An 18,093-nucleotide genomic window follows, 5' to 3' on the forward strand; every position below is an offset into this window, starting at 1 on the left:
TCCTAGATCTAACCTAAATTATAATAACTCTAAGTTATATCTAAATCCCTCTTGATTTAGAGATAAACCCTAATCGTTTCCCCCTTAGAATGAGAATAATCTAAATAATATATTTATTAGAGGGACCAATCTATCTAACCTGTCTACTAGAATCTCTTTAAATAATTATTTCAATTATAGCAAACTAGGTTATTAGATAAATAAATATTATCTACTACTATAAGTCTTAGAGACAAAGATCTAGGAAGCTTACTTAAGACCCTGGTATTACTATAATAATACTCAATCAAGAGACTTAAGAAAAGTACTAGGATTGAATTAACTCCTATAAATTCTAACTCCTAGTCTTAAGTAAGAATAGTTATCTATCTCTATATCCTAATTTATATCCAAAATAATATTAAGATATATATAGATATTAATATTTATATAAAGATAGACCTTATTAGTTATAAATTTATTTAGAAATACTATTTTAATTAAGCTAAATATAATACTTCTATTCTAGAAGTAGTAGACTAATAAAATATCCCTACTTATAATATATAGACTATTCTAATTATTATATATAACTCTTAAGGAACTAAGTAAAAGTTTTTGTGTCCTTATATTATAATTAATAGAGATCCCTATCTATTAAGATTATTAGTACTACTATTAAATATAACTATCTAAGAAATATAAATTATATTAGCCCTATAGCAGAAATAATGGTGGTTCGAATATAATAGAAAAACAATAGAATGGTTAAAGTTTTACTAGTTTATAAAAGTATATAAGAACTAAGTCTATATCTTTATAATTATTAAAACCCTAGAAGAAATCTAGCTTCCACTGAAAGAAAAAGAAGATAAATTGATAGCAAATTAAGACTAAATCCCTTCTAAATTACTAGTGTTCTAGGATATATTTAAAACATAGAACTCCAAAATTATACTATTATGAAAAAAGACTAACTACTTAATTAAACTTAAAGAAGATATATTATCTCTATATAATCTAATCTACCCCCTCTTATAGATAAAACTCACAGAGTTATAGAAGTATCTCAACGAAAACTTAATAAATAGTTAAATTAGACTATTAAAGAGCCCAGCCGGCGTACTTATCCTATTCGTATCCAAAAAGGATAGAGGGCTATAGCTCTATATTAATTATTAAGATCTAAATAAGATTTTAGTTAAAAATCGGTACCCCCTACCCCTTATTTCAGAGATTCTTAACCGCCTTTCTAGGGCTTAATTCCTTAGTAAAATCGATATATAAGATATATACTATCAAATTCATATTCAAGAAGGAGAAGAATAGAAGATAGCTTTTTGTATAAGATATAGCTATTTTAAATATATAGTTATGTTATTTAGTCTTACTAATATACTTATAATATTTTAAAGCTATATCTATACCACGCTTTATGGCCTTCTTAATATTATTTATATTATATATTTGGATAATATTCTTATCTTCTCTAGGACCTGTGAAGAATATATAGAATATCTTTGTCTTATACTTAAAAGGTTAAGGGAAGTATAGTTATTTATAAAAGCCTCTAAATATTAATTCTATAAGGAATAAGTTAAATTTCTTAGCTTTATTATTGGTTAAAATAGTATCTCTATAGACCTAGAATAGGTTTAAGCTATCTAGGAATGGAAGTAGCCTATATCCTATAGAGAGATTTAAGTCTTTCTAGGATTCTATAACTTCTATTGAAGGTTTATTAAAAATTACTCTTTAATTGTATTATTGCTTATAGAGCTTCTTAAAGAAAGTAAAGATAGGAAAAAACTAGGGAATATTAAACTAAACGACTGCGAATCGAAAGCGTTTTGGGATCTTATTAATACCTTTTTAACTATATCTCTCCTATAATACTTCGATCTAGAGAGATCTATCTAGCTTAAAACTAATACTTTAGGTTTTGGAATAAGTAGAATCCTTTTATAACTAGATGATTAAAAGATATAGTATCTAATTGCTTTTTGGTTAAAGAAATTCTTATCTATAGAATAGAATTATGTAATACCGGATCAAGAGCTATTTATAATTATTTATTTATTTAAATACTAGTGTTAATACCTTAAAGGAAGTTAATATTAGGTTAAGGTTCTAATAGATTACTATAACCTAAAGTTATTTATAGATTAATCTAAGATCGATAGAAGATAAGTATATTAATATCTTTTCTTTACTTTATTTAACTTTATAATATATTATTGTTTAAGAAAGACTAATCTTGTAGATAGGTTATCCTATATCCTAGGAGAAGAGAAGTCTTTGTCTATAAAGAAGATATTAGGGTCGATTTATAAGAGAATTATAGCCAAATCGTTTATAAAAGTATAGTAGTTTATTACTAGTATAATATTATAAAGAGGAAAGTAAAGGGGAGTAGGGATTAATAATTATAACTATATTAGCCTATAGAAGTCTATTACTATCCTTTTTTCTAATTATAAGTAGCTTAGCTAATAACTTAGAGTTAAAGCTAAACTAGGTTTAAAATAATATTGCTATCCTTATAGATCAAGAGGATCTAGAGGAGGCTATAGATAAGTCTAATAAAGCTAATTATTTAGATCTAAGGAATAATAAAGAAGTTTTCCTAAGTTAGGGCTATAATATAACTAAGTTTTTCCTAAGTTAGGGCTATAATATAATATATTATAAGATTTTAAGTTACTCTTAATTTATATTCCTTTAAATAGTAGTTACTGTAACTATAAATAAAGATCTACTTATAGATAAATCCCTAAAAGAACTAAAATTATTAATTAAAGAACTTTAAGATAAGGATAAGATAGTCTAGAAGAGAATTAATATAACTTAGAAAGATATTCTATAAAGAAAGTATTAAAGTATTAACTTTAAGAAACTTTTATATTATAAAGAATATCTCTATATTCCTATTACTAAGAACCTAAAATAAAAACTAATTAAACTCTATTATAATAAGTAACTTATAGGATATTTTAGAAGAATATATATAGAAGAACTTCTAAAAAGGAAATTCTATTAGGAATACTTATTAAAAGATATATAAAAATATATTAAAATATACCTAATATATTAAAAAGTTAAAGTACTTAGGTATTATTCTTATAGAGAACTCTAACCCTTTTCTATATTTTATAGATTATTTATAGAGCTAAATATAGACTTTATTATAGGACTTCTAATTATAATCTTTAAAGGAAGAAAATATAATATAATCCTAGTAATTATCTATTGACTTATAAAATTCTTTTAATTCTTTCCTATATTAATAATAATATCTATAGGAGATCTTACTAAACTCTTTTTTAATTAAATTAAACTTAAATATAGAAACCTAGAGGGGATTATCTCTAATTAAGAACTTATTTTTATAAGTAGGTTCTAGTTATAACTCTATTATTATTCTAAGATTAAATTATAATTCTCTACTATATTCTATCCCTAAACTAATAGATAAATAGAAAGACTTAACTAGGTTTTAGAAGATTATTTTAGATATTTTATTAATAAGAAATAGTTAAACTAGGCTTAACTCTTTAAGATAGTATAATTTATATATAATAATATTATTAATATATTAACTAACAAGACTCCTTTTTATATACTACTTAGGTATAACCCTAATTTCTAAATCCGAACTTCTAATAAAATATTTAAGAAAGAGATCCCTAATATTAAAGAATAAGTAAATTACCTCTAGAATATCTATAAAGAGACTATAAATAAGCTTTGAATTATATAGGAAATATAATAGAGATCCTATAATAAAAATTATAAGCTAAAGGACTTTAAAGTAGGAATCCTTATATCCCTTTCGATAAAGAATCTCTACTTTAAAGCTAAAGAAAAGAAGCTATCCCCCTATTAAATCGGGTCTTTCTGTATCCTTATAAAAATCGGTACCTAGGCTTATTATATTGTATTATTAGAAAAATACTTAAGATTATATAATGTCTTCTCTATCTCTCTTCTTGAACTATAGAATAGCTGAAATAATAATAACTTATAAATATTAATACTAGAACTTAAAGACGAAGAAGAATAGGAAGTTAAAGAGATTTAAAATAAAAGAGTCTTTAATAGAGTACTATATTACTATATAAAATAAATAGGATAGCCCTTAGAATATAACTAATAGGAACTAGTAGAATACTTAGAAAATATAAGAGATATAATAACTTTATTTAAGAAAAACTAAGCTTATAAAATAGTATCCTAATAATACTAAAAACCCCCTGAAACCCCCCTAAATCACCTTTAAATTAACACTAGATAAAGAAAAGCTATATTAGATAAGACTATTTGGTTAAAAAAGGGGAGGATAAGTAAGATAAAAATAATAAATTACTATAGAATTCTATACTAAGTTATAAGTATCTTAATATTAGTAACTATTACTATTATAACTAGAGTTAAAGCAATCCTAATTGGAGTTATATTATACTAATATCTTACTATAATCTCTACGAAGAAGGATTAAATACTACTTTACTAGAGAGTAAAACTAGTATTATTAATCTATAGATATAAAAGATTATTAAGATAGTGAGGAGGCTAAGTAGAAGATAAATCAATCTCAATATTTAACTCCTTTTATTACTTAGTAATAAATATAGTATATATTCCTATAGCTTAGTCTATATTCTATGAATCGAAATAGAGTTTATAACTAGAAAGATAAATAGAGATTATCTTTTAGAAAGATACTAGGAGATAAGTAGATCCCCCTATAGCTATAGCTTTACTTTCTTTATTCTAGGTAGGTATAGTACCACCAATAATTGTTATAGTAGTACTACTATTTCAAACTTTATGTATCTAGTTAAGGATTAATTAAAGCTAATACAAATTGTTATAAATTCTATAAGATATCTAAAATAAATCAGTACTAAATTGAATATAACTTAGAGAAGAACCTTACCTAAAAGTAATTTTTGCTATACTTTTTATATAAAGTATAAGTAATTAAGTTTATATAATCCTAATTATAATAGATCTTAAGAATAGTATTCTTAGGAGGGCGAAGAGCTATTTTAGTAATATATTTAATATAGAACGTAAAGGAAGGGTAAGTAATTTAATTATAAAGAGGATATAAGCTAGTAGAAGTACTAGTAATACTCCTATTACTTTTATTAATCTTATTATCTCTATTACTATTATCGTTATCTTTATCTCTAGCCTGACCTTTATCTCTAGTTGTACAACAACCACTACAATAAGGAGGATTACTAAAAACACTAGAAGCAGCAGCCTTAGATATATTAAAACGAAATAAGATAAAAGTAGAGAGTGAGAAGATAGAGAGTTAAGAATTAAGAGCTGAGAAAAGGGAAAAGATAAAAGTTAAAAAGACGGGAGAGAAGCTCTTATCTCAAAGATATTAAAGAACCTATATTGCTTTATTTGTATTTATATATAAAGACACCTAAGGTAGTATTAGTCCTAGAATCTTTATTTAATATAACACTACTAGATACAAATTACCCAATTAAATATAAGTCGTATAGATGGTTGAGTTGACTATTATTGAAAGGGGAGGATGAATTGTTACGGGATTCCTGAATCCCTTCGGGTACGATTCGGGTATAATTCATAGTTGCTCCGCGGGTGAATCTACCACGATACACCTACTAATGTATAACTGCCCTAAGCCCTAGTAAGCTCTAGCAATATTAAAATGTATGAATAATAGCTACGATTCTTGTCCTGCAAGAATCAGTTCTATATATCAATTGTTCTATTTGATCTCTACCATCCGATATCCTTGCCTAGTCACAGGTCTCTAGCCTGACAACTTAGTAACCATTACATATTAGACATTAAAGATAAAGAGTAGGTTCTCTATAATAGTTAGTATTATAGTAGATAGCCTAAGACTAGTAATAAGCTAGAGCTAATTCTATTTCTTCTAGAGTATTTAGTATTCTTATATTAGGATAGTTTATATTTAGCTTAGAGTAGTAGAAATAGAAAAGATAGATATAAAACCTTTTATAGATCTTATTAATAGTAGGGATAATTAGGGTATAATAGTTTATAGACTATTAGATAGGTTTAGTAGGGTATTCCTAGTAATACTAGATCTTAGAGCTATTATATATAAATAATAGTCTAGTTAGCTGGGTGGTATAGCCTAAGGGCCTTTATTATATAGCTTTAGTAACTAAGGATCTAATAGAGGTAGGGTTAATAGGAGTAGTGGAGGAGAAGGAGAAGAAAGAGAAGGAGAAGAATCTTATTTATTTAGATTAGTAGAGATAGATTATTTAGCTATAGTCTTACTATTCTTTCCCTCTAGTAATCCTTTTTATATATCCTATTCCTCTAGTAGGATATCCCTATTAGCTTATATAGATACCCTAGGCCTATCTTAATTACTATTAAGTCTTTTATTAGTAGATAGTAGAAGGGATGATTTTATTTAGCTTTAGGTAAGCTAAGGGGTAGTCTATAGAATAGATAGAGTAATAGTAGTAGAGATTAAAGTAGTGATAGTAGGGGTTAGTTATATAGTTAAAGGGTTTTATAGTACTATACTAAGTATTATATTAAGGGCTCTTATAATCTAGTAGTAATAGTATTAATTATTAGTAAATTAGTATTAGGTATAGATCTACTAGAGTAGTAGTCTATAGACTAGAGAATAGCTTTAGTAATAGTACTCCTAGATTTATTAAGTATTATTATTAAAATAGATCCTATAGGTCCTATAATACTAGACTTAATAGATTGGGAGCTATAGGATTATATTATTATTATAGGGAAGTAACAGGAAGTCTATATAATTAGATTAGGGAAGAATATTACTAAATAGAGCCTAGAGTTATAGGCGATAGTTATAGATCTTCTATATATAATATATTTCCTAAAGATAATACTATATTATCTAGCCTAGGACTATAATCTAGTATATCTAGTAGAGGATTATATTATACTTAGGATAGTAATAGTATAAGGATAGTATTATTATAGTCTAGATTATTTTAGTTAAGGGGGAATCTAGAAGGAAATGTTTTTAGATTAGTAGGATTAGAGAACTAATCCCTAATCTAAGTACTTAAGGGAATTAATCCTTATTTATAGTTATATATTATTATTTCCTTTTTTTACTTTTTCCTATTTTTTAGAGAGTATTAGATTTCTTAGGATCTAATATAATTAGATCTTCTTAATAGTTTATTAGCTAGCTATTAATTCTTATACTTAGATCTAAACTATAACGAAATAGAGTTTATATCTTAAGAAAAATATAGTATAGACTTTAATTTAAGATCTTAGGTTAGATATTTCTTAATAGATATTTAAAGTTCTCTATATTTATAGATTAGGAACTACTAAAGATAGGTAATAAGTAGTATAAACCCTAGTTAGACTATATTTTAACTAATAATAATTATCGGGCGAATTATATCTTATAATTAGTCTAGGTTATAGCTAGTTACTACTATTGGTAAGGATAGTACTCTATAGGAGTATATAGTTATTGGTAAGATTATCTAAATTATATAATTATAGAGATCCTAAAGTTAGTAGAAGATACTATTCTCTATATAAATAAACTAATAGGGATCCTATTAATATTATACCCTTCTTTTAGTCCTAGAGAGGTATTCTAATAGATTAGTAGCCTTAGAGAGGGATTAAAGAAGTTTAATTACTCTTTACTATCTCTAATTTTAATCCTAGAGAGGAGAGGATTATATTAGATAAAGAGATATAAGATATAGATATAGAGATATATATTACTATGATTCTAGTTTATATATAGGATTAAATTCTATACGCCGGTAGGGACTAATTGACTAAAGGTATTATTACTATTAATTAAACCTTAAGTAAGCCTTATAGACTATTTATCTAATATCTATTATATATCTTTTAAAGTGACACAATTGATATTATAGTCGGTATATTAGGCAAAACTAGTCGGGAGACCTAATCCTAATAGGTATATATCGGTTAATAGATTATAATAGAGGGCCTCCTAGATATAATACCTACCGTTCGATAGCGCACGCTGAGACGGATTGAACGATCCCAGGCTTCTAGAGATAGAACGGAGATCGGAGGGAGACACGGCGACGGCAGTCGCGGGGCCGGGGGGTGCCGCGCACCGTACGCGGCGGGCCGGCGGGGGCCGCGGCAGCCGGCGTATAATATTAATAAGCTTTATTAAAAAGCTAATCTAAATATCTTAAAGATTAGAGATTTAGGAGAAGATACTATCTTAGACCTACTTTTTACTTAGACCCACTCAGTACCCCCCCCCCTTGCCAAGACTTCATAACGCGGAGACCACCACCCCCCGGGGTCAGGCCCGACTATAGTTATAGTTAGTTGAATCTGATCTTAGTAATATAAATTCGGTGCTAAGAGAAAAGTAGTATTCTACGTGGTGTAGTTCAGAGGTATGAATTGATTAAGTTTCTACCAAGGGAATAATTGAGGCTTGATCGGTAACCTCACACACTCAAAAAGACAAAAGAGACAGCAGTTTGGCCATAACAGGTCATCTGTCGCTGCAGTCTCAACACATCTAGCGTATATACTTGTGATTCACGCACGTTTTGATAGAAACAGAAGCCAAAATATATTGATTTCGTATAGACACCTAAACAACGGCATCATTGTTCAATAGGGTTATAAATATGATTACTCATTCACACATGATTGTAGAAAGCACAATGTGACATAACAGAATAAGAGCTAGAATGGACAACTTTTAGACAGGAACTGATTTCGTTCTTAATCAAATCTATAGTGGATCATCTTCAGTGTAAAAACGATGGTGGACAATAGCCCAATAATTTGTTGACCAAGAACGAATTATTTGTCCTGCTGACCTTTAGTTTCCCAAGATTCAGGTTTCCATTCCCAATTTGTATGGCACACAGTAGAAATGCTGCAGGGGCCATATGGTTTGGTATGAGTGGAAGTAGCAGGGCAAACAGTAATTGTAGTGCAAGAGCCATACGATTTAGTGCGAGTAGGGGTAGTGCATGTGGTGGTTTCAGTAGGCCGAGTAGTCGTCGGCTCCTCAGTAGTGGTAGGTTCTTCGGTAGTGGTAGGTTCTTCGGTAGTAGTTGGCTCCTCGGTAGTAGTAGGTTCTTCGGTGGTAGTGGTCGGTTCCTCAGTAGTAGTAGGTTCTTCGGTAGTGGTAGGCTCTTCAGTGGTAGTAGTCGGCTCCTCAGTACTAGTAGTTGGCTCCTCGGTAGTAGTTGGCTCCTCAGTACTAGTAGTTGGCTCCTCAGTAGTGGTAGGTTCTCCGGTAGTGGTAGGCTCTTCAGTGGTAGTGGTCGGTTCCTCAGTAGTAGTAGGTTCTTCGGTAGTAGTGGTCGGTTCCTCAGTAGTAGTAGGTTCTTCGGTGGTAGTGGTCGGTTCCTCAGTAGTAGTAGGTTCTTCAGTGGTAGTAGTCGGCTCCTCAGTACTAGTAGTTGGCTCCTCGGTAGTAGTTGGCTCCTCAGTACTAGTAGTTGGCTCCTCGGTAGTAGTAGGTTCTTCGGTGGTAGTGGTCGGTTCCTCAGTAGTAGTAGGTTCTTCGGTGGTAGTGGTCGGTTCCTCAGTAGTAGTAGGTTCTTCAGTGGTAGTAGTCGGCTCCTCAGTACTAGTAGTTGGCTCCTCGGTAGTAGTTGGCTCCTCAGTACTAGTAGTTGGCTCCTCGGTAGTAGTAGGTTCTTCGGTGGTAGTGGTCGGTTCCTCAGTAGTAGTAGGTTCTTCGGTGGTAGTGGTCGGTTCCTCAGTAGTGGTAGGTTCTTCAGTGGTAGTGGTCGGTTCCTCAGTGGTAGTAGGTTCTTCGGTAGTGGTAGGCTCTTCAGTGGTAGTAGTCGGCTCCTCAGTAGTAGTAGGTTCTTCGGCGGTAGTGGTCGGTTCTTCAGTGGTAGTAGGTTCTTCGGTAGTGGTAGGCTCTTCGGTAGTGATAGACTCTTCAGTGGTAGTAGTCGGTTCTTCGGTGGTAGTGGTCGGCTCCTCAGTAGTAGTAGGTTCTTCAGTGGTAGTGGTCGGTTCCTCAGTGGTAGTAGGTTCTCCGGTAGTGGTAGACTCTTCAGTGGTAGTAGTCGGTTCCTCAGTAGTAGTAGGTTCTTCGGTGGTAGTGGTCGGTTCCTCAGTAGTAGTAGGTTCTTCGGTGGTAGTGGTCGGTTCTTCAGTGGTAGTAGGTTCTTCGGTAGTGGTAGGCTCTTCAGTGGTAGTGGTCGGTTCCTCAGTAGTAGTAGGTTCTTCGGCGGTAGTGGTCGGTTCTTCAGTGGTAGTAGGTTCTTCGGTAGTGGTAGGCTCTTCGGTAGTGATAGACTCTTCAGTGGTAGTAGTCGGTTCTTCGGTGGTAGTGGTCAGCTCCTCAGTACTAGTAGTTGGTTCTTCGGTGGTAGTAGTTGGCTCCTCAGTAGTAGTAGATTCTTCAGTAGTGGTAGGTTCTCCGGTGGTGGTAGTAGGTTCTTCAGTGATAGTAGTCGTCTCCTCAGTAGTAGTAGGTTCTTCGGTAGTGGTCGGCTCCTCAGTGGTGGTAGGTTCTTCAGTAGTAGTCGGTTCCTCAGTAGTTGTAGGCCCGACCGTGGTTGTTGTAGTAGTCGGCTGTGGACATGTTAATGTGAAGGAGAAATACCGGAATTGTGGCCCATCGTAGAACTCCTCTCCAGCCGTCGCAAATAAATTAGCGTCTCTGTTTGGATCGTAGTTGAGACTCTGGGTGATGATGTAGAAAGTTTCTCCACAGGCCGTAGTAGGGTCGGTAAAACTATTGATAGGAATAGTACATGTTACCCCTAGGTTGCCATTTGTCAACATGCACTGTCCTTCATTAGTGCTATAAGGAAATCCGTCAGGACTTTGAGGAGGCGGATCAACTCCAATCCAAACACCAGCGTAATAATAGAAGAACCCTCCAGCAGTCTCTCCGTAATTCACAATCATACTGGGACCAGAAACTTCCAAGCATACTGATGTCCCATAGTCGATAGTTCCTATATACTGTTCCGCGCACATGGGCACTATTCCGGTTGGCACAGTGACCTGCCTTTGAAATAAAGCATTGGCTCCATAGTTGCCTTGCTTACCCCGAGGTAGTATATCTGTGGTAGCTGCAGCAATAGAAGTATACAGCGCTAGAAGGCTCATCATGGTCTTCAAGTAATCTTTCATTCTGTCAGTAGTTTCACTAATGGGGTATTGTGAACAAAATTAGTGATGTCGATTCAACTCTGAACTAAGCAAAGCAGACTCTTCGGCCATTTTTATATGAACATTGAGGTGTTTTTACCTATATAGGATTATCTTCAGTCGTGATGTCACTTGCATTGACCAGATGGTAAGTTTCAACATATCCTGCTTTCCTCCAACCTTCATAGAATCACCCGATTAGTAGTAGTAGAATGAATTGAATTGACATATTCCCTAAATGTAAGGAACCAACGGATTATATTGTATCATTACAAGCTACTTCACTACTTTAAGCTTGATTCTAATTATACTCAAGCTCTAGAACCCTAACGATTTCACCCTCATACGTGCAAGGATTGCTTGGTGATATAACCATGGACGCAAGATTCAATTCCCATCCATTATTACATTTTTATACAATTCATGACGGTTCAAAAAGCTGACGGAGGCATTCCGGTTGCTCCAAACGCTGGCATTATAAGCACTAAGTTCTGCGGTTACAAATATCCTCTTCGCTTGCAGAACGTCTTAGTAATTCTTCGGGTTTGTAGAAAGGGTGGTCCCTTACAACCATTGTAAACTTCAGACCCAGACTGCAAGTAACACTGGATATTTATTCCCACAATTGTAGGATTGAACTTTAGTTTTTTTGCTGGATAGGGTCTAGAATTTTGATTTACGCGTTTCTTCAGATGTGGTGTTGACTTCCGCTTCATCCGATTGGGCCCGAGCAAATTCTTTCAATGCAAAAGATTTCCATTGACTTTCCGAGACGGGCCGCATTGTAGCTTCTTTTCTACTATACTCCGTTTTCAAAGACCGCTCAGCACCCGGCTGATATCAAAGGACGCGGGTGCATATCACATGGCGGCACATAATCAAGGTCCAAACAGGAAATCAATATCAAAGGAGTGGCGTACTCTCCTTCGAAATACCCCGCATTGACAAGAGGCCAGAGCGAATCAGGTTACTCACGTCATAGAAAGGATAAAAGATCTGATTATTATTGATTCTTTGAAGCTTCTTCAAGCATCAGTCTTGGTTACTATTCATAGTCAAATCTGAATCTAGCCCGTTACATACCATCCGCCTTCTTGCCTAGTCAGTATTCTATCTTTACAATCATTTTGGTATTTGTGGTTTGAATATATTTATTGAAACACGACGAAAATACAATTAATACTATGGCGCTCCATGGACGCAACCAGTTATGCGGCAGAAAATGTGACCGCCCGTAAGATCAGCGTCCCAAATTTACTAGCGTTCCCTATACGAAATTGGACACGGCTACTACGCCTAAAGCTAAAGTCTTCCCACGCTGCCTAAGCCGCCTCTGCCGCCGCCTCCTTCTCCACTTATCTCCCAGCGTAGAATTATCTGAATAGCTTTATTGTTAGCTTGGCTGATTGATTTAGGAGATATAATTATCACGTATAGTAGTGTAGTCATATACTGAACACATAAATTTTGAGATAGAGCAATTTGTAAGGGCGGATTAGCTTCGATAGGGGGGGGATAGGGGTAGGGGGGCAAAAGACAGCAAGCCAGCGCCAAGAGGCTTAGTGTACTAACCAGGTCCAAATATGTGTCCAGTGGCGCACTTAAAGTCTGGCGTGAACATATTTTGGAAAATTTTGGGCCGTACAAGGCTCTAGATTCGCCGGAGGGTCTCGGCTGGTCGATCGGATGGGTAACGCGGCCCCTTAGCGCCTCTGGAATGAAGAAAAAACAAGATGGACGTACTACTTATAACACGATCGATGAACATGTTCAACACCACTGCTACACTACCCTTGATATGAACCTTGGCCAGTAGCTCAAAGTTTTTCCACCTGCGAATTTGCAGACACACTGTCAGCATAAGTTTCCGCAAACGGACTGCCCCAGCGAAGAAGCCCAGAACGTTTCTGTGACATTGACTGAAGTGTCAACTAGGTCTCTTGTTCCGGGATTTTACTCATATTACAGAATAGTAAAGAGAGTTAACTAGTTAGGTTAGTTAACTATCAACCATTTTTCATTTATCCAGCATGAGCAACTGCCGTCCTGTGGCCCCAAAATATTACCTCATGTCGACAGACCATGAGATTTTCGCATTCGCTACTATATATAACTTGATACAAGGACAAATTTTTGGGATTTTCAGCTGCTACAGAGTGGCAGAATTACTTAAAAAAAGTCGCAAGTCCATTTGAACCAAGGTATATAAATCAGACTAAATTCCGCAAAATAATTCATCAACTAATAAGCGCTATAAAAAGCATGGCACCACCGTCGCAGTTTCTCAGAAGCAAATATTTCGTCCTTTACAGTCTGTTATCGATCGGCTTCACCATATACTTACTCATTGTTTCTTCCTCTTCGATTACTTTTGGTACCCTATCAGCTGCCGACCGCCATCCCAAGCAGCACATCCCAAATCGAGGTTCCTACGCCATCGCCATTTTTCTGGCCTCCAAATCCAATGAGAGGCCAGAAGAGAGCGACGACAACGACGGCTATTACGTGAGCGCCCGGACAATTGTGTACCAGCTGCTTCATTCCCCCAGCACCAAGCTGAGATATCCAGTCCCCTTGGTAATTTTGGTTAGCCAACATGCTAGGGAAAGCAAGCGCCAGAGGCTAAGGGACGATGGGGCTATTGTCGTTGAGGTCGACGAAGTAGCGCACAATATGACTATTACGATAGACCGCTGGACTGACACTTTCACCAAACTGCGCTTGTTTGATCCTAGCGTCGTGCCCTACCAGAAAGTCCTTCTTATGGACGCGGATATAGCTTTGACACGTCCTATCGACGCAATTTTCCAAGACAGCAATACCGACTTATACGAGACGAACCAAACAGCTCTTACCGAGCCAGAACGAGAATCACTCCCTGAGAAATATGTTATGGCGGCGTCACCTGAGTCTCTACAACGAGACCATTCCTATCCCTTTCTTGATCCCGACAATCTATCAACTCGTTTTAACTCCGGCTTGCTCATATATTCGCCTTCCACCGAGCTTTTCCAATATTACTTAAAGCTCCTCCAAAACCCGGACCTGTATTATACCGGTGGCCCTGACCAGGATCTCCTCAACTACGCACATCGCTGGGGAGGACCTATGCCATGGAGAAGACTGCATTATTCATGGTATCTCAATTGGCCCAACGATAATGACTTAAAAGGAAATATGGCTATCTTGCATACCAAGTGGTGGGATCATAAATTTTCTTATTCCTCCGATAGCGTGGAGAAGTTTGCTTTTGCACGGAGATGGGAAATGGAAGGCTACTGGATAGGAAAAGAAGGACAGAAATCTCACTAGAAAAGGAAACTTGCCGTTATTGTTCTTTCCTGAACTATTTATGATGATCACCTAGAGGCGCTGTGCCACCGGCTGCGGCTCCTTCCAAGACATACAATCAATATATTGTGGTAGAACATATTAGCCTTACGCGTCCCGACACCGTTTTGAAGGGTAGAGATTGCCTGCCATTATTTTTTACTATAGTTGACTACAGCGGCGACTCGGAAAACCCCTGCGGTAATGTTCTCGGACTCAACCACCTGGGTGGCACTCGAATTCCCGCATGAGGAATCCTCCCGACGCACCACTCACGCCTGTTCCTGTACGTTCGTCAGACGTTTCCCAGAACATTCCCTAATATTCCCCACACGTCAGGTCGCGGGATATACATAGTAGCTAGAGACTACGTTTCCTCTTACTATTGGTATATAGCGGACCTCTATTATCTGGTTTTATCAACCTCCTAGTATATCTCTCGGATCGAAAGAATGATATCTTTGCCTTCTAAGCCTTCCGCATCTGTATATGCCAACCCTAAGAGAAAACTGACTGTAAGAATTAGAACAGGATGACGGGATTGCAGGACAGGAGCTTACGGTAACATAGATTGTGAGATCGTTCTCATTAAACGTTGATACGGCGCTCCCGCCATAGAGGAATGGAAAATCATACATTCACGCATCTCTCAAACAACTATAATACCAAATAGCAAAATCTGTCGATTGCACATTGAAGAGGTGATAGGTGAAGAGATAACTCGAAGTACAGAGGTCAGACACGAACAATACTTATACCTGAAGCCGCGAGTTGAAGCCAGAACAAGTGGGTACTGGAAATAGCTCGAGAATATTAATAGCCTCCGGTGTGATGGTCTGTACAGAGCTGTATGTTAAGCGTGGACTGGGTGAATTGTGTTGATGTCTACTCACACCGTGAACCTTCATGCGAAGATCAGATTGATTGATCTACATCACCCGGCAACGCTTGGATCTCACCTTATTCCGAATTGTTACATTATTGTACTGTGTTAGCGTCTGTATGAATGGAAACAAGATCTACTAGTAGCTTGGCCTAGGCCGGGTCTTCCGGCCTACAAGAGTTTAGTGGTGTTGTCATCGACAACAGGCTCACAATAATTCATAGTTTAATATTATTGTGTTATGTAGCGTCTGTATGAATAGAGCCTGGCACGGATACAGTAGTCTACTTTAATAGCCTGCCCTGGACCCTGAACAGGGTCTTCCGGTTGCGAAATAGTTTCGCGGAGTGGTGAGTCATCATTGATGGCTCACGTATAACTAGTTAGTTAAGATCGCCGTATTGCCAAATATGTGGAGCCCCGAAGCTATTTGTCGACGCTGATTGGTTCCCGGATTCGCCATAAATCTGTGAAGAATCATCCGCAAAGTATCTAACGCGCAAATGTCATAGACGATGGTACACCTAATTCATGATATCATAAGTAAGACGCATAAAGAGTCATGGCAAGGTCAGCAGCAAGACAAGCGTGGACGACAGCTAACAGCGTTATCTTTCTGGGTCGAATTAAGTGGCTCAAAGTGATTCATAGGTGATGCAAGTTCCAAGCCACTGCATTCCTAGGCCACCTCTTCGACTTCTCATGTTACCCTTGTAAGTTTTGTTAGACTCATATTCATAGCAGAGGAAGAAGTATTTCTTGTTGCTCGGATTTATCTATCAATCAACTTGCTTTGTACGACCTTGGACCTTACGAAGTAGGTCGCAGACGGTTCGAACACAATGCCGGTGCATACATTCCATACAATCCATCTCCACCTGAGCACCAAGATTAGAAGAGCCATATTGTTTTCTGTCGTGGCCGTCTTTTCTATCTTGCTTCTACTTATATGTCAATTCCAAATATCTACGATTGCCAGCTTTCTGAATCCTGTGAACTCGGATCTCAACTTCTACCGCTCGAGCAAACCCAATTATTACGAATTTTCGCCAGATGCAATCCGTTGGCGAATCCATGCTGCCCACGAGCAAGCGCAAGTGGCCTTTACAACTCAATCGACCAATCCTCAAGAGGCTATATCCGAGTATAAACGGCGCTATCGGCGCGACCCTCCCTCTGGTTTTAGCAAATGGGTCCAGTTCGCCCTTGATCATGGCTCGAAAGTAATTGACGATTTCGACGAAATAAGCCGCGACCTTGAGCCATTCCGGACACCAGAAGCTCAAAGTTGGTTTCATCAACTCAATAATCGGAAGGAAAATTGGGCCAATACCCGCCGTGTTATTATGGAGAATGGAGCGATGAATGCCTCTTCATCCGATGGATTTTGGAATACGCTAGTTAGCCCATTCCTCCATGCTCTACCAAATAATAGCGTCTTTTATATAAACACTCTCGATGAGCCACGGGTCTTAAGCAGGCCTGGACCCCTACCAGATCAAATCAAGTTTCTCGAATCTGCCGGTCAATCGATTGAAGACCTTTTGAAGGCCTCATGTTCACAAATTTCACGTGAAATTTCTGGGCATCTGGACCCCGAAAAGGACGTCTGCCAATTCTCTACGCCTAGCAAGCTTCATTCGATGATTGCATCTCCCTCCTCTTTCTCATATACTTTTTCACTCCTTCCAATTTTGAGCTACGCTCGAATGTCTGCATTCAGAGATATCTTAATACCATGTCCTGACTATGTTCGACAGCCTGTGTTAGATTCTGATAAGATAATACCCTTCCTGGAGAAGAAAGCAGGCGTTTACTGGCGGGGAAGGTCTACTGGGGGGAGAGTGAAACGACTAAATTGGAAGGATGGTCATCGACAACGATTTGTATCATTCACACAGTCACTTCAAAATGGGGCCAAGTCGCTCGACACTAGCAGGTATTTCGGCGCCAAGATCGGGAATCTGGATCAGAAGAAGATTTCACTTTTTAAAGACGTGTTTGATGTTCAGATGGCAGACTATATTCAGTGCGAAGATAAGTCTGCATGTGACGATATGCAGCGAGTCCTCGGCCACGAATACAAAGAATCGCAGGAATCATCTCTTAACTACCGATACCTATTCGACCTCGATGGAAACAGCATGACGTCCCGCTTTTACCGTCTTCTTTCTCAAGAAGCCGTCGTTCTAAAGCAGACATTGTTTCAAGAGTGGCATGATGACCGTCTCATCCCATGGGCTCACTATATTCCGGTCACAATGAGTATGGACGAGCTTCCTGAGCTACTCAACTTCCTGATCAATGACCCCGAGGGTGAGGAACTTTCACTCAAGATTGCACAAACAGCATCTACATGGTCTCGGCAAGCTCTCCGTGAGATTGATATGTCTATCTATCTTTATCGACTTCTTCTAGAACTAGCAGAGATATTTGGCCCCGTGGACCCGCTGCAGCCAGGATACAGAGCTGTAATGGAACCTGGTACTTAGATATGTGTTCATAAGAAAAGAAAATAACTGTAGGAGAAAGGCAAATCACGCACAAAAATATATACTCCCTCGAAAATATAACAGAAAAAGAAAAGGGGGATATTAGAAGCCAAAATATGGCGACATATTGGGGTTCAATGCTGGCAGAATATAAAATTCCACTAAAGTTGGCGCCACGCCTCATTTGAATGAGCGGACGATCAGCAAGAGAAACGTTTGAAGTCCATGGTAGCATCT

The 18,093-nt window shown here is 36.5% G+C and overlaps 3 protein-coding genes across 3 annotated transcripts; 2 read left to right on the top strand and 1 right to left on the bottom strand.

Annotated features, from left to right (window-relative positions):
- Positions 1–8,826: 8,826 nt before the first annotated feature.
- N7478_003945 (uncharacterized protein) lies at positions 8,827–11,133 on the bottom strand (the record flags this gene model as incomplete). The annotated part of the gene is made up of 1 exon (XM_056920159.1): positions 8,827–11,133. The coding sequence occupies one exon, from the start codon at positions 11,131–11,133 to the stop codon at positions 8,827–8,829; it is 2,307 nt and encodes a 768-aa protein (XP_056778196.1).
- A 2,280-nt stretch (positions 11,134–13,413) lies between these two features.
- Positions 13,414–14,463, top strand: N7478_003946 (uncharacterized protein; the record flags this gene model as incomplete). The annotated part of the gene is made up of 1 exon (XM_056920160.1): positions 13,414–14,463. One exon carries the CDS (start codon positions 13,414–13,416, stop codon positions 14,461–14,463), a length of 1,050 nt encoding a protein of 349 aa, XP_056778197.1.
- Positions 14,464–16,206: 1,743 nt separating this feature from the next.
- Positions 16,207–17,856, top strand: N7478_003947 (uncharacterized protein; the record flags this gene model as incomplete). Its single annotated transcript, XM_056920161.1, has 1 exon — positions 16,207–17,856. The coding sequence occupies one exon, from the start codon at positions 16,207–16,209 to the stop codon at positions 17,854–17,856; it is 1,650 nt and encodes a 549-aa protein (XP_056778198.1).
- Positions 17,857–18,093: the final 237 nt, after the last annotated feature.

Source organism: Penicillium angulare (genome assembly GCF_028827245.1).
Source record: "Penicillium angulare strain IBT 27051 chromosome Unknown utg000004l_segment0_segment0, whole genome shotgun sequence".
Lineage (NCBI taxonomy): Eukaryota > Fungi > Ascomycota > Eurotiomycetes > Eurotiales > Aspergillaceae > Penicillium > Penicillium angulare.